Source organism: Oryctolagus cuniculus, chromosome 1 (assembly GCF_051225735.1).
Source record: "Oryctolagus cuniculus isolate XC-2025 breed Fujian yellow rabbit chromosome 1, ASM5122573v1, whole genome shotgun sequence".
Classification (NCBI taxonomy): Eukaryota; Metazoa; Chordata; class Mammalia; order Lagomorpha; family Leporidae; genus Oryctolagus; species Oryctolagus cuniculus.
In genome coordinates, this window is record NC_142867.1 from 18,634,492 (window position 1) to 18,654,520 (window position 20,029).

A 20,029-nucleotide genomic window follows, 5' to 3' on the forward strand; every position below is an offset into this window, starting at 1 on the left:
GCCTTTTCTTCATTCCTGGACCCCAGGAGCCCTCTGACCAGGTCAGTGCTGGAAGATTTCCTCGACAGCTCAGGTGGGAATGGTTTTATTGGCTGCCAACGGTGAGCACAAATCAAACAGCACTCCCTGATCACTCACCCGCCACACACCAGAGAGGAGAAAGGTCGCTGGGCTCCGGCCAGACAGAGCCCCTCGGAGGGCTGGGTCACCAGCTCTCCAAGTACAGTAACATGCCTGTGTGCCAGTCCCACAGTGCCCCTGCCCCAACCCGCAGATTCGGATCCTTTTGGCCCTTTGACAAAGTGCCGCCTCTTCCCGCCAGGCTTGTCCCCGTTTGTAGGCTCCAAGCGGATGCTTGCCCCACACCTTTAACATCACTCATTTCCGTGCCCCAGCTTCTTCCTGGCTCCAAACGAGAATGTGATAACCTAAGAGAAGTGAGAATGCCTTCCGTTATCCATCTCTGAGGGCTTGGGGCTGGCCCTGAGAACCTAGGGTCCAGTGAGTAAATACTAGGGGACAGGACAGCATCCAGGCACTACCATGACCAAGACAAAACAAGAGGGAGGGAGGCCTAGGCCAAAGAGACTGTCTCCCAATGGTCTGTGCTGGCTGCAGCCCTGGGGTAAATGGACAGGGCCCAGCTGGTTATTCTGCACCGAACCTGGCGGAGCAGGGAGGGTCGGGCGTGGCTGGTCTGTCCTGCTTCTACTTACCCATTGTGGAGGCCAGTGTGTCCCCCATGGGATTGAACTCGTTAAGCTGCAAAGACAAGAGTATCAGCATGAGCAGGGTGAAGGAATCAGGAGGCACAGGGCGGGGCACAGAGGACTAACTCCGGGTCACTGGGGTCAGTAATGAGGTAGATCGAATGCTTGCTTCCTCCCATCAGTATTGGAGGGCCCGAGTCTCACCGAAACGATCCCAGAAGATTCTGGGTCATAGAGCTGACACATCATCTTCCCTGAGCCTCCATCAAACATGTCAATCGTCCTTAGTTCGTAGGGAGCGCAACTTTTGAAATTAGGATCTGGGTACCGACCCACGACAATGAGGTTGTACCGAGGGTGCCAGCTTGCCTGTAAGACGGAGAGGCTAGTCAGGGGAATAAACACAGAACGCCCTCGAGGGACATCAAAACCATTCTTTGCTGCTAACAAGCCAACACCGCAACAAAGGCGCTGTGACCCACGTGCAACTGCAGACTTCTAATCCCCCACTGGCCTCCCTGGCCCCTGGACACCTTGAGGCCTTCTCTCCTGCACTTCCTGCCGCTTTCAACATCAACCTGGCCTAGGCGTTAACAGGTAGGCCTACAACAAAGCGAACGGCCTGTGGTAATCAGAACTACTTAGGACAGAAATCTGAAGTAACCCCACTGCCACCCCTCCGTCAGCGTGGATAATCAGGAGCTGTGTGTAAAATCACTCAAGACTGAAAAAGGAAAGGAACTCCAGTAGCTCAGCCTACCCCACTCATCTGGAAATCACAAATTGGATGGGATTTTCCTGATACAATTTCTCAAGGAAGTTTTGAAGGAGCAAAGATGTGGTTAGCAGGAAGGAAGAAATGGTACCACTAATCACAGACGGCGGGTTGGCCTGGCTGGATACGAGGCGGCAGATCAGGACAGATGGATTAACAAGAACACCAGCTGGGGAAGGATTCTTGGGATTCCTTAGTAGGTGCTTGGATATGATTTGAGGTACGTGCGGTACTAAGCGGTCATCATTTTCTGAGTACTCACCCGGTGCTAGGCATGGTGCCAAGTGCTTTAAGTACACTGATTCATCCTCACAACAACCCTATCAGTTAGATACTATTATTCCCTTTTTACAGATGAGGAAACGGAGATCCAAAATGGGAAAGGAAGGGACTTATTTCTATTATTAGAAGCCACCTAAACCTGCAAGACAAACTAAGAAGGTGAAGGTTAGTTTGTGGACCCACACACACGGCTAACTGAAACCGAGAGGGCAGGGCAGAAGCTCAGCATTCTGCACATGCTCACAGGTCAGGGCTGGGCTGAAACTCCTGAGGGAGACAGCTTCTCAGAGACAAAAGACGGCCCACCAACTGGACTTGCAAACGTGGCATAAAAGGAACAGAGAGCGCCGAAAGGCTGAGAGACTGTCTGCTGGGGCAAGAAGAGGTCTGGAGCTGCAGGCTCTCACGCCTGCCCCCTCCCCACCTTGGGCAGACCTGGTCCGTCCCCACGCTCTCCGCTCCCTCTGCGCGTTCTCGTCACTCCGTCACTCACCTTGATGGGAGTGAGGTGCTGGAAGTGCCGGTGAGGATGCGGGATGAGGCCCACGGGGCAGTCCCACTGGGAGGCAGAGTAAATCCGGAGCTCATTCTTCTGATCCGTGGTCAGGAGCCGGGCTCCGTCAGGACTGAAGCAGGCTGGCGAAGTGACAAGCACCTAAGCTGCAGAAACCGGAAGCCCCACCCCCGTCGGGCCGCTTCTCGCGGGGGCACCCTCCCTCTGACACCTCTGAGATGGGGGGAAAGGGCAGAGGTGAACCAGGGCTGTGAGCAGAAGAATTCTAGAAACTCAGTAGCCCACAGGAGATCTGAGACACTGGGGAGAAAGGGTCGGCCTAGCGGCTTCCACACTTCCCAGGAGGCCCCGGAGTGTTGAGACAGGTGGGGTTCACACCTGAGTTGACAGGATGCTTGTGTGGCAGCGAGCAGAGGAAGCTGGCTTTCCCTCTAACCTGGCGCAGGTCCCAGATTTTCACTGTTTGGTCTACGGAGGCTGTGGCCAGTAACCAATCGCAGCTCGGGTTCAGAGCCACATGGGTCACTTTCTTTTTGTGCATTCGGAGATTCCAGAGCTGCAGAGGAGAGCCCGGCTCAGCTGGGGACAGAGAACTGAGGTGGGGGGAGGGGAGTGAAGGCGCGCCCAGGGCTCAGAGCACGCACCTCTTTACCGTCCATGTTCAGCAGAAACACGTGCCCCATGTTGTCTCCTGTGACCACCACTCGGCTTCTGGCAGACACGTCCAGGCTGCAAAACCACACGCTGGAAGGAGAGACTGTACTGTGAGATTCCTGGGGCCAGAGAGAGGTCCTTTAACTCACTGCTGCAGCTCCTGGGCCTAACCCACGGCAGGCGCTCAATAAATATTTGTTGAATGAATGAAGTATCTGTCTTACCATGGATTCCCAGGAAGAACACTCAGTCTTGTCTACCAGCCAAACAGAGGGAATGAGGGTGAGGGGGGCTCCAAAATGTGTCCAGTCTCTGCCGGGCCTAGCGTCCTGAGCCAGGGAGAGTCCCAGACGCAGTGAGACCTCGGGCCCTAAGGCAAGCCTCCTGGCTAGCTGGGCCCCACAGCTGGTAGAACCTCAGTCTCCTTTCTCTGCCTTCCCTCTCCAGCTTGGGGCTAAAGGAGAAGACACGCCAAGCAGAAACTGCCCAGCTGTGCTCCTCAGAGCTGGCCGGAAAGAAATGTCTGCCCCCTTCTGAGCAGTTAGGGTAAAGCACACACGACCTGCAGCCCAGATGCACATCTGTTCCCCTGAACCCTCAGAGCCACGCTAGTCTGCCTTTTGGTCGTTCCCCTTCAGGATCTTTAAGCGAGAGGGTTTCTTGTGGAAGACTAACATGGAGCTGAGTCTAGCCAGTCACCTGTCCCTGTGGGGCAGCCCAGGAAACCCAGTGCTAGCTGTCAGACCCCGCCCCTCACTTAACTCCTTAGGGAGCAGCTAGACTTGGGTCTCTGGCTAGAACGCGGAGGGACCTGCATTTTTAATTCCTCCAGCCCCTTGCTCTTGGGGAGCCCGGAGCACTTTTTGGACACTACTGGATCCATTGAAGCTTCCACCAAGGAACTGGTGAGTTCCTCACCCGCCAACGAACAGAAGGAATTGCGTCTGAAGTCCTAAGTGCCTGCTCCACCCTGGGCCACCACCACGTTGACTTGTCTCGTGACAGCCAAGGTCGAGCCTAACACAGGTGTGACTTAGAGAAAAGCCGAGAAGAGCCGAGGCTCCAGAACACCTTCCCAAAGCAGGAGCCCACCTGGACGGCAGTCAGAGTAGCCAGAGTTTGAGAAAGGGAAGGAGGGGTGGAAAGTGGCGAACGCCTTCTCGTTCCTCCTGGCCAGGTGCAGGTAACAGAAGCGGGGTCAGGATGCTCTCGCCAGGACTACACCTGGAGCTGGAAGCCCTTGCCATGCTAGTTCGGCTACTCACTTGCAGGTGTCTGAGCTGGTAAAAACTCGGAGGGTGTTGCCTGTAAAGTCTTGCAGCCTAGTTGTTCCCTCCATTGAGGAGGCGAAAAACTGGTTGGTATTGAGAAGGTTAAACTTCAGCCCAGTGATGCTCCCTCCAGCTCCAATCTAACACGAGGAAGGAAAAAGCCAGTGAGTGATGAGGGGCCGGAAGCGAGGAACCAGGCCTGGGCACGTGGACTGTGCTTTGACACAAACGCCAGTCGGTCCCGACACCCAGACCCCAAGGTGCTGTCTCCACAGTGTGCTTTTTAAAATTCACACACAATAAATCTGACTACTTTTGGTATACAGGTCTATGAATTTTAACCCATGTACAGATTTGAATAACCAACACCAAAATCAGGATGTAGAACACACTATCACCCCCAAAACTCCCTAGTGCTCTGCTTTCCCACTGTAGTCACACTCTCCCCCTCACCCCGAAACCTCTGGCACCCACTAATCTGTTCCCCAACACTAGAGCTGCCTGCACAGAATATCACAGAGATAAGTCCCAGGGTCGGTGTTGTGGCATAGCACAGTGAGCCTCTGCCTGCAACACTGGCATCCCATCTGGACGCCAGTTTGAGACCCGGCTGCTCTATTTCTGATCCAGCTCCCTGCTAATGCGCCCAGGGAAGCGGCAGAGGATGGCCCAAGTGCCTGGGCCCCTGCACCCATGTGGACACCTGGGAGAAGCTACTGGCTCCTGGCTTCCACCTGGCCCAGCCCTGGCCATCGTGGCCATTTGGGGAGGGAGCCAGCAAATGGGAGATCTCTCTCTCCTCTCTCTCTAACTCTGCCTTTCAAATAAATAAAAAATAAAATCTGAAGAAAATAAAGAAAGAAAGAAATGCGTGCATAGTGTGCGGCCTCGGAGCCCCTGGCACTGGTTGCTGAGGCAGCGCAGTGCGGCACGGCTGTGCCAGGGTGCCGCTCCCACGCGCTCTTTCTGGAAGAGCTTCAGCTCGCACTGGCGGCAGGATAAGGAGGGCAAGAGTCAGATCCGTCCCCCTTCCTGCTTTTGCAGACAAGGAAGACGAAAACAACCACACTACCAATGGCTGGGCCACAGTAAGTACTTATTATATCCCACACACTGTTTTGTTAAACACTTCACTCTCTCAGAGCTCCTTCACTCCTCTTTATGCTACCCTGGCCTCATAGACCTGGGCAAGGTCTCCTATCCAACAACCACGTCAACAGGTTCCATCCCTCTAACACCATCGGCATCAGTGCTCACAGCCTACCAAGCCTTGCTGCTCGTAAGACAATCTGTTCTCGCCGCTGGATCAGCCTCCACTACTCCATGCCGGTCCACCACTACCTTCCCTCTACCCGTCACCCAGTCTGGGAGCCCTGAATCTTTGCTGAGCTGCCACCTGCCACCACCCGCACTGATGTCCGTCTCGGCTGCCACCAGACCACCGAGGCCTCCCCACTATGTAAATACTGGTCCTGCTTGAGTCTACCATTTAATGACTTCTGGTTTCGACTGTTCAGGAAGGAAAGGGAGGAGGAAGAAGATGAAAAAGAGGAAGAGATACCACTCTTTTTTTTTTTAACGAGTTTTTTTTTTTTTTTTTTTTTTAAGATTTATTTTATTTATTTGAAAGAGTTACAGAGAGAGGTAGAGACAGAGAGAGAGGTCTTCCATCCGCTGGTTCACTCCCCAGATGGCCACAACAGCTGGAGCTGCGCTGATCCGAAGCCAGGAACCAGGAGCCTTCTCTGGGTCTCCCACGTGGGTACAGGGGCCCAAGGACTTGGGCCATCTTGTACTGCATTCCCAGGCCATAGCAAAGAGCTGGATTGGAAGAGGAGCAGCTGGAACTTGAACCAGCACCCATATGGGATGCCGGCACTGCAGGCGGCGGCTTTAACACGCTGTGCCACATCGCTGGCCCCGAGATACCACTCTTAAACTCTCCACAGACTAGAAAACAGGGCATAATTCCCAAGTGTATGATGTCAGTATAACCTTGTTACCCAGATCTGACAAGGACATATCAAAGTACTGGCCACTCTTACATATGAAGAGAATACAGATGTCCTATATAAAATATCAGCAAATTCAATCCAGTGACATTTAAAAAGGATAAACACACTATGACCAAGTGGGTTCATTCCAATAATGCCAGGTTTGGTTAAATAGGAAAAATCAATCAGGCATCAATGGAAAAGATCCAGAATGGAAGGGGGGAAACTAAAAAAGGCTCGAGAATTGTATATTTGATTCAGAGGTAATATTCTGAACATATAAAAGATCTCCTAAAGCTCACAAATAAAATGATCCTCAGCCCAGAGGGTAACATGACAGCCGAGATGCCTGCATTTCCACTCTGCAGTGCCTGGCTTTAATTCCAGGCTCCCAGCTCCTGATTCCGGCTTCCTAATATGGACACTGGGAGACAGTGGTGATGGCTCAAATAACTGGGCTCCTGCCACCACATGGGAGACCTGGATTGTGTCCCTGGCTCCCAACCTGGCCTGCTCAAGCCCCAGCTCATGTCGACGTCTGGAAAGCAAACCAGTGGATGGAAGATCTGTGTGTGTGTCTCTCTCTCCCTCTCTCTCTCTGTAGCTCCACTTTTCAAATAAAATAAGTAATTACCAAACTGCACTTAAAAATAGGTAATATAGTAACCAGTGGATGGAAGATACATAAGACGGTAAATGTTATATTGTTTGCTATCATAACTTTTTTTTTTAAAAAAGGCAGTATCAGTTGCTAAAGATATAATTTTTTTTTTTTTTTTTTTTTTTTTGGACAGGCAGAGTGGATAGTGAGAGAGAGAGAGAGACAGAGAGAAAGGTCTTCCTTTTGCCGTTGGTTCACCCTCCAATGGCCGCCACGGCTGGCATGCTGTGGCCGGCGCACCGCGCTGATCCGAAGCCAGGAGCCAGGTGCTTCTCCTGGTCTCCCATGGGGTGCAGGGCCCAAGCACTTGGGCCATCTTCCACTGCCTTCCCGGGCCACAGCAGTGAGCTGGCCTGGAAGAGGGGCAACCGGGAAAGAATCCGCTGCCCCGACCGGGACTAGAACCCAGTGTGCCGGCGCCACTAGGTGGAGGATTAGCCTATTGAGCCGCGGCATCGGCCACTAACGATATAATTGTAAAAGTAAAAATGAAAAAACTGTAATGAAAAAATGGAATGTAACTAATGAGCCACGAAAAAAAAATTCAGTGCAGTCGACCACATTAATAGAACAAACAGGAAAAAAGCATATGACCTCAATAGATGCAAAAAAAGGTGATGCAATTCAGTTATCACTTGTGAGAACTTTTGGCAAACTAGGAATAAAAACGGAATTTATTTAACCTGATAGAGAATATTTTTTAAAAAGTATTTATTTCTTTCTTTGAAAGAGTTACAGAATGAAAGGGAGAGACAGAAAGACAAGGATCTTCCATCTGCTGGTTCCCTTCCCAGATGGCTGCAACTGCCAAGGCTGGGCGAGGCTGAAGCCAGGAGCCAGGAGCTTTTTCTGAACCAAGTGGGTTCAGGGACCCAAATTCTTGGGCCTCCTCCACTTCTTTCCCATGTGCATTAGCAGGGAGGTGGACTGGAAGCGGAGAAGCCAGGACTTGAACTGGAGCCCATATGGGATGCCAGTGCCAGAGGCGGAGACTTAACCTTCTATGCCACAGCGCCGGGCCAGTTTTTGTTTATAATAGGCAGTTTCTGTTTGAGATGATGAGAAACCTGGAAACAGTGACAATAGTGGCATACAACAGGGATGTACGAAATACCACTGTACAGTTGTACAGTTGTACACTTAGAAATGATTTTCATGATGAATTCTGTTATGTCCACTTTACCATAATAAGCAGTAGCAAAAGTCTTATGTAGTAAAAACGTTCTATGGGGCCAGCGCTGCGGCACAGTGGGCATATGGGCACCGGTTCTAGTCCCGGCTGCTTCTCTTCCAATCTAGCTCACTGCTATGGCCTGGGAAAGCAGTAGAAGATGGTCCCTGCACCCATGTGGGAGACTCAGAAGAAGTTCCTGGCTCCTGACTTCAGATCAGCTCAGCTCTGAACGCTGCAGCCATCTGGAGAGTGAACCAGCGGGTGGAAGACCTCTCTGTCTCTACCTCTCTCTGTAACTCTGTCTTTCAAATAAATAAAATAGATCTTAAAAAAAATTCTATGATCAAGAACAAGACCACACAGCCTGAGCACCTGGGCCCCTGCCACCCAGGTGGGAGACCTAGATGGAGTCCTTGGCTCAGTCCTGGCTGTTGTGGACATCCGGGGAGCAAACCAATGGATGGAAGATACCTGTCTCTTCCTCTCTCTCATTTTGCCTCTCAAATAACTAATTTTTTTTTAAAGAGGATCAATGAACTTGAAGATACAGCAATAGAAATTATACAACATGAGATGGCTCAAGTGGTTGGGTTTCAGTCACCCACATGGGAGACCTGGGTAGCATTTCCAGTCCCAGGCTATGGCCCTGGCCACTGCAGTCATTTGGGGAATGAACCAGCTAATAGGATCTTTCTATCTTTCTATCTCCATCTATCTCTCTGCCTCTTGAATAATATGTACATATATGAAAAGAAAATGGCCAAAAATGTACTTAATAAAAAAAAAACTACACAAGAAGAATAAAGGAGGCAGAGGAAAAAAATTACCAGTGTGCCAGTGATCTATATGGCAACATCTAGCAGCCTAACATATACATACATATACGTATATATATACATCCCTGAAGATGAGGGGGAGAGGAGGACAAATGCAGAAGTAATAACCTAAAAACTTCCAAATTTGATGACAACTATAAACTCGGAGATCAAAGCTCAATGACTCAGAAGAAATATACAGAATGCCACATCAAGGCACTAAATAATCATTTTTAAAGCATCCAAGAAAAAAAATCACATAGAACATAAGGATGATAGCAGATTTCTTGTAAGAAATCATCTTTAAAGTGCTGAAAGAAAGAAACTGAACATGTACATGATAAATACATGTAATAATTAGTCAATTAAGAAATACATTACAAATAATTAATTTTTAAAAAACCATGAGCCCAGGGCTGGTGCTGTGGCAGGGCAGGTAAAGCCACTGCCTGCGGTGCCTGCATCCCATATGGACACCAGTTGAGTCCCAGCTGCCTCATTTCTGATCCAGCTCCCTGATAATGTGTCTGAGAAAGTAGTGGAAGATGCTTGGGCCCCTGCACCCATGTGGGAGACCTGGAGGAAGCTCCTGGCTCCGCTTCACACAGGTCCAGCTCTGGCCATTGTATTGATTTGGGAAGTAAACCAGCAGATGGAAGACCTCTCTCTCTCTTTCTCTCCCTCTTTCTGTCTCTATAACTCTGCCTTTCAAATAAAATAAACAAATCTTTAAAAAACAAAAAAACTGGGGCTGGTGCTGTGGTGCAGTGGGTTAACGTCCTAGCCTGAAGTGCTGGCATCCCATGTGGGCACCGGTTCTAGTTCTAGATGCTCCTCTTCCAATCCAGCTCTCTGCTATGGCCTGGGAAAGCAGTAGAAGATGGCCCAAGTCTTTGGGCCCCTGCACCCATGTGGGAGAGCTGGAAGAAGCTCCTGGCTCCTGGCTTCGGATCAGTGCAGTTCCAGCCATTGTGGTCATCTGGGTACTGAACCAGCGCATAGAAGACCTCTCTCTCTGTCTCTACCTCTCTCTGTAATTCTGTCTTTCAAATAAATAAAAAAAAAAATCGTAAAAAAAAAAAAAAAACACACACACACCATGAAACCAGCAAAAAATTATCTTCCCCCAAAATGCTTTTTCAGGCAAACAAAAATAGAAAGAATTCAGGGCCAGCATTGTAGCGTAACAGGTTAATCCACTGCCTGCGATGCTGGCATTCCATATGTATGCTAGTTTGTGTCCTGGCTGCTCTACTTCCAAACCAGCTCCCTGCTAACACACCTGGGAAAGCAGTGGTAGATGGCTAAAGTCCTTGGGCCCTTGCAGCCATGTGGAAAACCAGGATGAAGCTCCTGACTCCTATCTCTGGCCTGGCCCAGCCCCCCATATTGCAGTCATTTGGGGAGTGAACTAGCAGATGGAAGATCTCTCTCTCTCTCTCTCTCTCTCTCTCTCTCTGTATCCTCCTTTCCCTCTAACTTTGCCTTTCAAATAAATAAAATAAAATCTTGAAAAAAATTAATCAATAACCAACCTGCATTGTAAGAAATGTTAAAAGTCTCCATCCCCGCCCTCCCCCCATTTTGGGATACCCCACTATTTGGGATACCCGCATCCCATACGATGGTGCCAGTTTAAGTCCTGGCTATTCCATGCTACCAATATAGCTTCGTGTGATTGTGCCTGGGAGATAGCAGATTATGGCCCAAGTAGTTGGGCTCCTACTACCAATGTGGGAGATCCAGATAGGGTTCCTGGCTTTGGCTTTGGCCTGGCCTCACCCTGGCTGTTATGGGCATCTGGGGAGTGAGTTACTGGACTGAAGAGCTATCTCTCTATCATTCCGCCTTTCAAATAAATAAATAAATCTTAAGCTGGCGCCGTGGCTCAATAGTCTAATCCTCCACCTTGCGGCGCCGGCACACCAGGTTCTAGTCCCGGTTGGGGCGCCGGATTCTGTCCCGGTTGCCCCTCTTCCAGGCCAGCTCTCTGCTGTGGCCAGGGAGTGCAGTGGAGGATGGCCCAGGTGCTTGGGCCCTGCACCCCATGGGAGACCAGGAAAAGCACCTGGCTCCTGGCTCCTGCCATCGGATCAGCGCGGTGCGCCGGCTGCAGCGGCGGCCATTGGAGGGTGAACCAACGGCAAAGGAAGACCTTTCTCTCTCTGTCTCTCTCTGTCTCTCTCTCTCACTGTCCACTCTGCCTGTCAAAAAAAAAAAAAAAAAAAATCTTAAAAAAAAAGGAAAAAATGTTAAAGGAATTTTTCAGGCAGAAGGAAATTGTTAGCAAAAGGAAATCTGGATTACATAAAAGAATGAAAAGCATTGGCAATGGCAGTAAGTGAGTAAATACAAGTATTTTTCTCATTTAAAAGATATTGCTTATAGATTCTTACCCTATAACCAGTCATTCTACTTCCAGTTATTTACCTCCCAAAATGCAAACATATAAACATACAAATACTTGTATATGAATGTACATAGCAGCTTTATTTGTAGCAGTTAAAACACTGGAAAAAATCCAAATGTTCTTCAGCAGGCAAAGGATGAATGGTAGTGTATCAACCGAATGCAACACTATTGAGAAAGAAAAACTACTGGTATGCACACAAATGTAGATCAATCTCATATAGAGGGAGAGAAGCTAGATCCAAAAAAGTAGGTACGCCTTCCACTCATATAAAATTCTATAAAATGCAAATTAATCCACAGGGATAGAAAACGGATGAGCAGTTTCCAGGGAAAAACAGATGGCAGAGAGGGATGGATTACCAAGGGGCACGAAGAAGCTTTTAGGGGTCATGGACATGTTCATAATTTTATTTTTCAACTCAATTTGAGAGGCAGAGAGACAGAAAAGATATGAGCTCTCACCTGTGGCCCACTCCCAGAGGCACACAAAGGCAAGGCCTGGAGCAGCCTGAAGCCAGGAACTCAATCCAGGTCTACTATGGGAGTGGCAGGGATTCAACCGCTTTAGCCCTCACCGGCTGCCTCCCAAGGTCTGAATTGGCAGGAAGCTGGAAACAGGAGCCAGAGCCAGGAACTGAATCCACATACTCCAACACGGGACACAAGCATCTCAGCTCCTAGGCCAGACACCTACCCCCTACTTATTATTTTAATTGTGATGGCCTCATAGTCATATACACATAAATGTTAAAATACGCTCAGTTCCCTCTATGTCATTCTACCTAAAGATATAATTTAAGAAAGAAAGAGGCCGGTGCCCCGGCTCCATGCGCTAATCCTCCGCCTGTGGCGCCAGCACACGGGGTTCTAGTCCCGGTTGGGGTGCCGGGTTCTGTCCCGGTTGCTTCTCTTCCAGTCCAGCTCTCTGCTGTGGCCCGGGAGTGCAGCGGAGGATGGCCCAGGTGCTTGGGCCCTGCACCTACATGGGAGACTGGGAGAGGCACCTGGTTCCTGGCTTCGGATAAGCGAGGTGCGCCAGCCGCAGCACACTGGCCGCAGCGGCCATTAGGGGGTTAACCTATGGAGAAGGAAGACCTTTCTCTCTCTCTCTCTCTCTCTCACTGTCCACTCTGCCTGTCAAAAAAAAAAGGGGGGGGGGGGGACTCCAGGCTCAAATAGCTTTGCTAGTGAATTCTACAAAAACATTTTAAAGAAGAAGGGTGGGCATTGTAGCACAGCAGATCAACTGGGACACCTACATCCCTTATCATAGGACTGGTTAGGGTCCTGGCTACTCGCTATTCATGTTCCTTTTTTTTTTTTTTTAAAGATTTATTTATTTATCTATTCGAAAGGCAAAGTAACAGTGAGAGGGAGAGACAGAGAATCTTCCACCACTGGTTCACTCCCCAAGAAGAGCTAGGTCTGGGCCAGGCCAAAGCCAGGAGCCAGGAACTCCATCCTGGTCTCCTACATGGGTAGCAAGGGCCCAAGCACTTGAGCCATCTTCCACTGCCTTTCCAGGGACATTAGCAGAAAACTGGATAAAAAGTGGAGTAGCCAGAACTGGAACCAGTGCTCTGATATAGGATGCTGGTGTCACAAGCAGTAGTTTAACCTACTGTACCACCACAACACCACCACTTCCCCAACTCCACTTCTGATCCAGTTTCCTGCTAATTTGCCTGGGAGGCAGTGGATGATGGCCCAGGTGGTTGGGTTCCTATCTCCCAGCTTTAGCCTGGCCCAGCCTTGGCTGTTGCAACCATTTGGAGAGTGAACCAGCAGGTGAATGATCTCTCTCTCTCACTCTCTCTCTCTCTCTGTGCCACTCTGCCTTTCAAATAAATAAATAAATATTTTTTAAAGATTTATTTGAGGGCCGGCGCCGCGGCTCACTAGGCTAATCCTCCGCCTTGCGGCGCCGGCACACTGGGTTCTAGTCCCAGTCGGGGCACCGGATTCTGTCCCGGTTGCCCCTCTTCCAGGCCAGCTCTCTGCTGTGGCCAGGGAGTGCAGTGGAGGATGGCCCAAGTGCTTGGGCCCTGCACCCCATGGGAGACCAGGAGAAGTACCTGGCTCCTGCAGGATAAGTACCTGGCTCCTGCCATCGGATTAGTGCGGTGTGCCGGCCGCAGCGCGCCGGCCGCGGCGGCCATTGGAGGGTGAACCAACGGCAAAGGAAGACCTTTCTGTCTCTCTCTCTCTCTCACTGTCCACTCTGCCTGTCCAAAAAAAAAAAAAAAAGATTTATTTGAAAGGCAAAGTTATAAAGAGAGAAATAGGGAGGGAGGGAAGGAGGGAGGAAGAGAGAAGGAGAGAGAAGGAGAGAGAGAGAGAGAGAGAGAGAGAGAGAACGAACCATTTGGTTCACTTCCTAAATGGCTGTAACAGCTAGGGCTAGGCCAGGCCAAAGTCCGGAGCCAGGAGCCAGGAGCTTTATCTTGGTCTCCCTTGTGGGTGTGGGGTTTTCAAGCACTTGGGCCATCTTCTGCTGCTGTCGCAGGCACATTAGCAGGGAGCTGAATCCGAAGTGGAGTAGCTGAGACTTGAATTGGCACTCACATGGGATGCCAGCATTGCAGACAGTGGCTTTACCCATCACACCACAATGCCAGACCCAGTTTTTACAGAAATGTAAAGAAGAATACCAACCAAATTCTTCCCAGAAAACAGAAGGAAGCACGTCCCAACTTATTTTATGAGGTGAGTATTACCATGATATCAAAACCAAAGGAATTACCAAAAAAAAAAAAATTACATGATTTTTAAAAATGCTCATTCTCTGGTATCACAGAACATCTGATATAAAAAATAAACCCCACAGATTCTAGGGTAGGATACATTCGGTAATAGCAAAACGGAAGTATGAGCACATGCAATAGTGCATGCATGTACCTAAGATGCTAAAAATGGGAAATGTGGATCATCTTTATTTTCTTTACACTTCTCTCTGTATGGCTTGAATTTTTATGATGTGCACAGACTGTCTTTATAATAAGAATAAAATAAAGCTGTCTTCATTTTGAAAATACATACAATACATGTTCCTTTGCCAAGAACCTGACAGACGTAAAGAGCAGAGCCAGGGTCAGGATGACAACAGAAGTGACACAAGGTAGCACAGCTGCTCCTTCGGTAACTGGCTGGAAACCAACTTTCCGCTGTCAGCCCCTGGGAGCTCAGAACAGTGCTCCTCGGAACCAGGACACCCTTCCTCTGCTCCAGCCCAGCTCCCTGCCACGTCACAAAGTTCAAACACCCGCATCCAGGTCCATCCCCGTGTGAGAACACCTGAGGGACAAGCGCTTTGTCGTACACGGTGATGCAGAACAAAAGCAGGCTCTGCCTGGCCCAAGTTCAGAGCAGCTGTCACCCCCTTTCAACCAGGAGGCGTTTTCCCAGGACATCTTACACTTCTTGCCACTCCAGGCTTCGGCTACACTTCTATCTCCACGTCCTCAAACCTGGGTAAAAATAAATCTCTTCCTGCATGAGCTCTGGATTCTGCCCTCCCTCTAAAGCTGCCCTCCGGAGGGCACCTGCCTCATTAGCTCTGCACACGGCACCTCCCTGGCTGCCTTTCTTCTGGCTTCTGGCCCTTGTTTCTTCAACACCAATCTCACAACCCTGAATCCCAGCCACCCAAGCCTGCCATACCCGGCATTTTCTGATGGGCCGCTCTCCACACCCCTCCACTTAAGAGACCTTCTCCTGGGCTCTGGCTCATCTCCCCCACCTCTAAACCACAGCTGGACAATGGCGAGCCGAGGCAGACGTGGGTTTAATTGCATTCGGTCTCAACATCCTGAAGTTCTGAGGACTAGTTATACAATTCACTGAATGCCACTGAAGTGCACACTTAAAACTGGTTCAGATGGTAAATTTTATCCTATTTACATCAATTTCAGTTCACAATTGATCATAATGAAAGGACTAAGAGTCAAAGGGAGCACATAAACAAGTCTAGTACCTGCTAACACTAACCGATAGAATAAATAAAGGGGAGAGTGATCCAACATGGGAAGTGAGATACTCAGCAGACTCATAGAATGGCAGATGTCCTAAATAGCACTCTGGCCTCAGAATCAGCCCTAAAGGCATTCGGATCTGGCTGAAAAGCCCATGAGAGTATTTCAGGCATGGAAAGCCAAGACACTCTGGCAAAAGATCTCTGCGAGTGAGATCCCAGTGGAAAGAACAGGTCTTCAAAGAAGGAGGTACCTTTCTCTGAAGGGAGGAGAGAACCTCCACTTTGACTATGACCTTGTCTAAACGAGATAAGAATCGGAGAACTCAGAGGGCTTCCATAGCCTTGGAAACTCATGACTGGAGCATAGGGAGACTACGGATGCCATAGACAGGAGTGTCAATTGGTAAAGTCAACAACAGGAGTCACTGTGCACTTACTCCTCATGTAGGATCTCTGTCCTTAATATGCTGTGTATTGAGATTTAATGCTATAACGAGTACTCAAACAATATATTTCACTTTGTGTTTCTATGGGGGTGCAAACTGTTGAAATCTTTACTTAATGTATACTAAACTGATCCTCTGTAAAAAAAAAAAAAAAAAAAAAAAAAAAAAAAAAAAATCAACTCCCAACTTGACTCTCACTGGGATTAAACATGACAATAGGTCTGATCTGATTTCATCATCATTTAAAAAAAATCATCTATTATTTTTCACTTTATGTTTCTGTGTGGGAGCAAACTGTTGAAATCCTTACTAAATGTATACTAAGCTGATCTTCTGTATATTAAGATAATCAAAAATGAATCTTGATGTGAATGGAAGGGGAGAGGGAGTGGGAAAGGGGAGGGTAGTGGGTGGGAAGGACGGTATGTGGGGGAAGCCATTGTAATCCATAAATCGTACTTTGGAAATTTATATTCATTAAATAAAAGTTAAAAAAAAATCAGGATATTTCATAAAAAAAAAAAACAGGATTTCAGACTTTATTTGAAGAATATCTACTATCATAGGATCCACATTCCTGCACGGCGACCACCTCCAGTGTACCACCCCCCCTACCACCACACTCACCCATCATTCACTTTTTTTCTTTTCTGTTTGGCTTCTTGAGGCCTATGAGCTTGTGACTCCTGCTTGAAACCCCAGAGTGTCACATCTCACATCAGCTGGGCAAGCTAAACAATCCTGGAGAGGCCAACATACTCACCCTTCAGCAACTGACAGTAACCACTAGATGCCATCAAAAAGCTGTATGCCAAACTCTGCCTGCCCTCCTCCCCGCTTATCTCAGCATGGCGCTTCACTCCTCACTCATCCCTGAAGCCTTCTCCATCAACTCTAATCCAAAGGGCGTTCTGTAGCGCTTAGCATCTAATTGTTTGTTATCTTGCACATATCCACCCCCTCCATCCAGTTATACTTCAAGCCCCTCATTCATTCAACAAATCCAAAGCATGATTTTAGGCACTGAGGACACGGCGGTGAGCCAGAAAGACAAGGTCCCCCAGCCCTCATGCAACAAAGACATTACGAATAAGTGAAATAATTCAGACAGTGACGGACGTTTTGGGGGAAAGATGAAGCAGTGAGGATCCTGGGAAGGACTGGGGGGAGGGGCTACTTAATGAGTTGGACGGTGAGTGAAAGCCCCCTTGAAGTGCGCTAAGCAGGTACCTGAATGATGAGGAGTCAGCCATGAAGAGACCGAGAGCAAGGGCACGCCACAGGAAACAGCAAGTGCAGAGAATCCGCCCCCCGCCCCCCCACCTTTCAGGGATAGAAATAGATGGTGTGGTTAAACCACAGAAGTGAAGAAAAGAGGTCAGATTCTATGGGTGAGCAATAGTCTATACCTTTTAATATTTCAAGGGCAGGCATTCAACTAATATTTGAGTGCCACACCATGTACACATTTGCGTTTGACAATGCCCAGTAACGTTCAACCCCAATCATCTCTTTACTGGGTGATGCCAACATTCCTTTCATTCCTGTAACAAACCCGTCTTTAGCAAGGAGAAAGCTTACCCCTTTGATGAAGGTGGGTCTGTCCTTTACCCTAAAGTTCCACAGCATGATGTCTCCCCCTTTGGAACCCACTGCCAGGGTGCTGGGGTGAGTCGGGTGCCAGGCCAAGGAGGTAGCCCTCCTATCAAATGGGGCAGCCTTTTGGAATATCCGGTAAGAAGCCAGAGAGTGCAAAAAGGACTGCTGGAGACCCTGCCGCAGAGAGAAAAGAATCAAGCTGAATTAAAACCCAAGTCCTGGGGTTATGCAACCAAACTACCAAGTCTTGTAGCGGTTTAAGCTACCCCCAGCAATGCCGCCAACCCATATGGGTGCTGGTTCATGTCCTGGCTGCTCCACTTTCGATCCAGACCCCTGCTACTGTGTCTGGGAAGTCAGCAGTGGATGGTCCAAATGCCTGTGCCCCGGCCACCTATGTCAGAGACAGGGAAGAAGCTCCTGGCTTCAGTCCGGCCCAGGCCTGACTGTGCAGCCATTTGGGAAGTGAGCCAGCAGATGCAGGCCCTCTCTCTCTCTCTCTCTCTTCCTGTAACTCTGTCTTTCAAATAAATAAACAAATCTTAAACACAACCTCCCCCCCCACACACACATACACACGCACACACACCAAGTCCCAGGCAAACTGGTAAAGTGCCAATCTCTGCCTTCACAGATGAGCCTGAGGGCCCAATCCCCCCCCACCCCCAAAGGAAAAGTAACTGCCTGGCCCTGTACATGAAAATATTTGCAACATACGTGACCTACTCTTGGAAAGCAAAGGGGCAGAGGTGCATTCCACTGGGACCTTTATAATCTAAGACTTTTCTATCTAGCTGAGCTCCCAGCGGGCCCGTCACCACCACGGGTGGGGGGGGCGGGGAGGTGATCTGACCACTTTGACAAAAACCAATTCTGGAAGCATCCAAAAAACAAAACAAAATACCATGCAAACCCTGGAGCACACCAGCCGGGAAACACCCACCTGTTGCAGCGATGGCCAGGCGGTTCTGCCCAGCCTGTGCTGGTGCAAGGCCCTGACAAGGCTGCTGCAGGGCTGCGGGTCCTGCAGGCCGGGCAACCCCGCCGGGAGGCAGTCTGAGTCAGATCTTCTGCCAGGAGCTGCCAAGAAGAGCAGAGACATACTTTCCCCTCCAGTCTCAGGAAAGGCTTTTCTGGTAAAATCTCAGGCGGTCCTGTTGTAGCAGTCACTAGAGCCACCCGGTCTCATCACCTCCGGGCTTTCCCATGGTCTGTTTATCTACTTCACCCGGCACAAGAAATAGTAGGACTCAGTCCCTTCCCCAAAACCGTTAATTCTGAAGTAGAACTAAGTATGATCTTGCAAGATTCCTGAGGGTTGAGGCAAAGAAACACACAGGAATAAAGTGCACTGTAGAACTCCTCCCAGTGTAGATGGGGTTGGGTGCCAATTTTAAAACTGCAAAGTAGTGGGGTCCCTGCCATCCACTTGGGAGACCCAGATGGGGGGTTCCTGGCTCCTGCTTTTGGCCTGGCCCAGCTCCAGCTGTTGCAGGGATTTGGGGAGTGAACCAGTGGCTGGGAGCTCTCTGACTCTCCCCAGAATAAAATAAAACAAAATCACATATAACACACAACAAAAATGGTTTTTGGACAGCAGAATGCAAGTGATTGTCTCCAAAAAGATGTCACTTTAAATGCTGGATTAAAATAGTGTAGAGGTGACATCAACTTAGAACAGGAAGTAGACGACTCTAGATGATTATCTAACTGTATCTGCAGATTCAGTCTCTATGGGTCTTTTTGACAACCTCTTGTTTCTTCTCAAGGACAAAAACCACGTTATCCGCAACCCCCTGCCCCAGTCTTGGGTTCCCCCATTACCCCTTACAGCCCCAAGTTCAAACCCCAGGAAACCTCAGAGATGGAGCTTTCTAAGGAAGGCAACAGGAGGCTGTCCCAGCTAAAACCAAGGCCACAGAACTAGACACCCGCCGCGCCAGGAGAGGTAGATTACTTAGGCAGCCTTCAGGGTGTAAAACGCCTCAGACAGACAAGGACTGGAAGGGGGGCTCATCTGTTTCCTCCTCCTGGCAAGGAGGGAGGCTCTTTAAACCTCAGCTCCCCGGCGCCAAAGGGCCTGCAGGCAAAAAGCACAGCCTGAGGCACCGATCCCTGGGGTTGCCCCAGGAACCCCGGAGCCATCCCCCACTCCGGCCTGGGCCCCCCGAATGGCGGAAGCATTAAAGCCGCAAGCACAGGCAGTACCGCAGCCCGTGACGTTCAGCTTCTTGGCCTCGGGCTCTGGGTCTCGGGGACTTCGGTTCCTCTTGCTCCGGGGGCGCAGCACAACCTCGAGGGGCTTCTGGGCTTCTGGGCGTTTCTTGGGAGCCATCGCGCCGCCCGTGCGAAAGGGCGTCCTATGCAGGGATCCCGGAGGGAGGACTGAAAAGCCTCTGCCGGGAGAGGCAAAGAGGGGAGCCCGAAACCCCCGCGGCTACAGGTAGCCCAACTAAGCCAACTTCCCGCCAAACATGCCCGGAGCTTGTTTGGTTCTGACTCTGGCTCCGCCCCTCTCAGAGGGACACGCCCCTTCCGGGAAGGCGGGACGTGCGCGGCGATTGGAAGAGCGTGAAGGGCGGAGCTTCCGCTCTCCGGCAGGCGTCTGGGTTTTTCTTTTTTTCTTCTTGGAGATTGGGATGTCTCCTCTGTGATGCGCCGCGCGTTGCATAACCGCTCATGTCTGAACACAGATAGTAACACGGACACGATCCAAAACACAAAAGTGACCAGAACTCTCCCTGTTTCG

At 49.7% G+C, this 20,029-nt stretch overlaps 1 protein-coding gene across 1 annotated transcript; it reads right to left on the bottom strand.

Annotated features, from left to right (window-relative positions):
- Positions 1 to 69: 69 nt before the first annotated feature.
- Positions 70 to 19,777, bottom strand: DDB2 (damage specific DNA binding protein 2). The gene is made up of 10 exons (XM_002709089.5): positions 19,489 to 19,777; positions 18,224 to 18,360; positions 17,263 to 17,454; positions 4,201 to 4,346; positions 2,926 to 3,025; positions 2,660 to 2,837; positions 2,261 to 2,403; positions 915 to 1,079; positions 717 to 762; positions 70 to 428 (listed from the first exon to the last, which is right to left on the bottom strand). The coding sequence occupies exons 1-10, from the start codon at positions 19,613 to 19,615 to the stop codon at positions 379 to 381; spliced, it is 1,284 nt and encodes a 427-aa protein (XP_002709135.3). The 5' UTR covers positions 19,616 to 19,777; the 3' UTR covers positions 70 to 378.
- Positions 19,778 to 20,029: the final 252 nt, after the last annotated feature.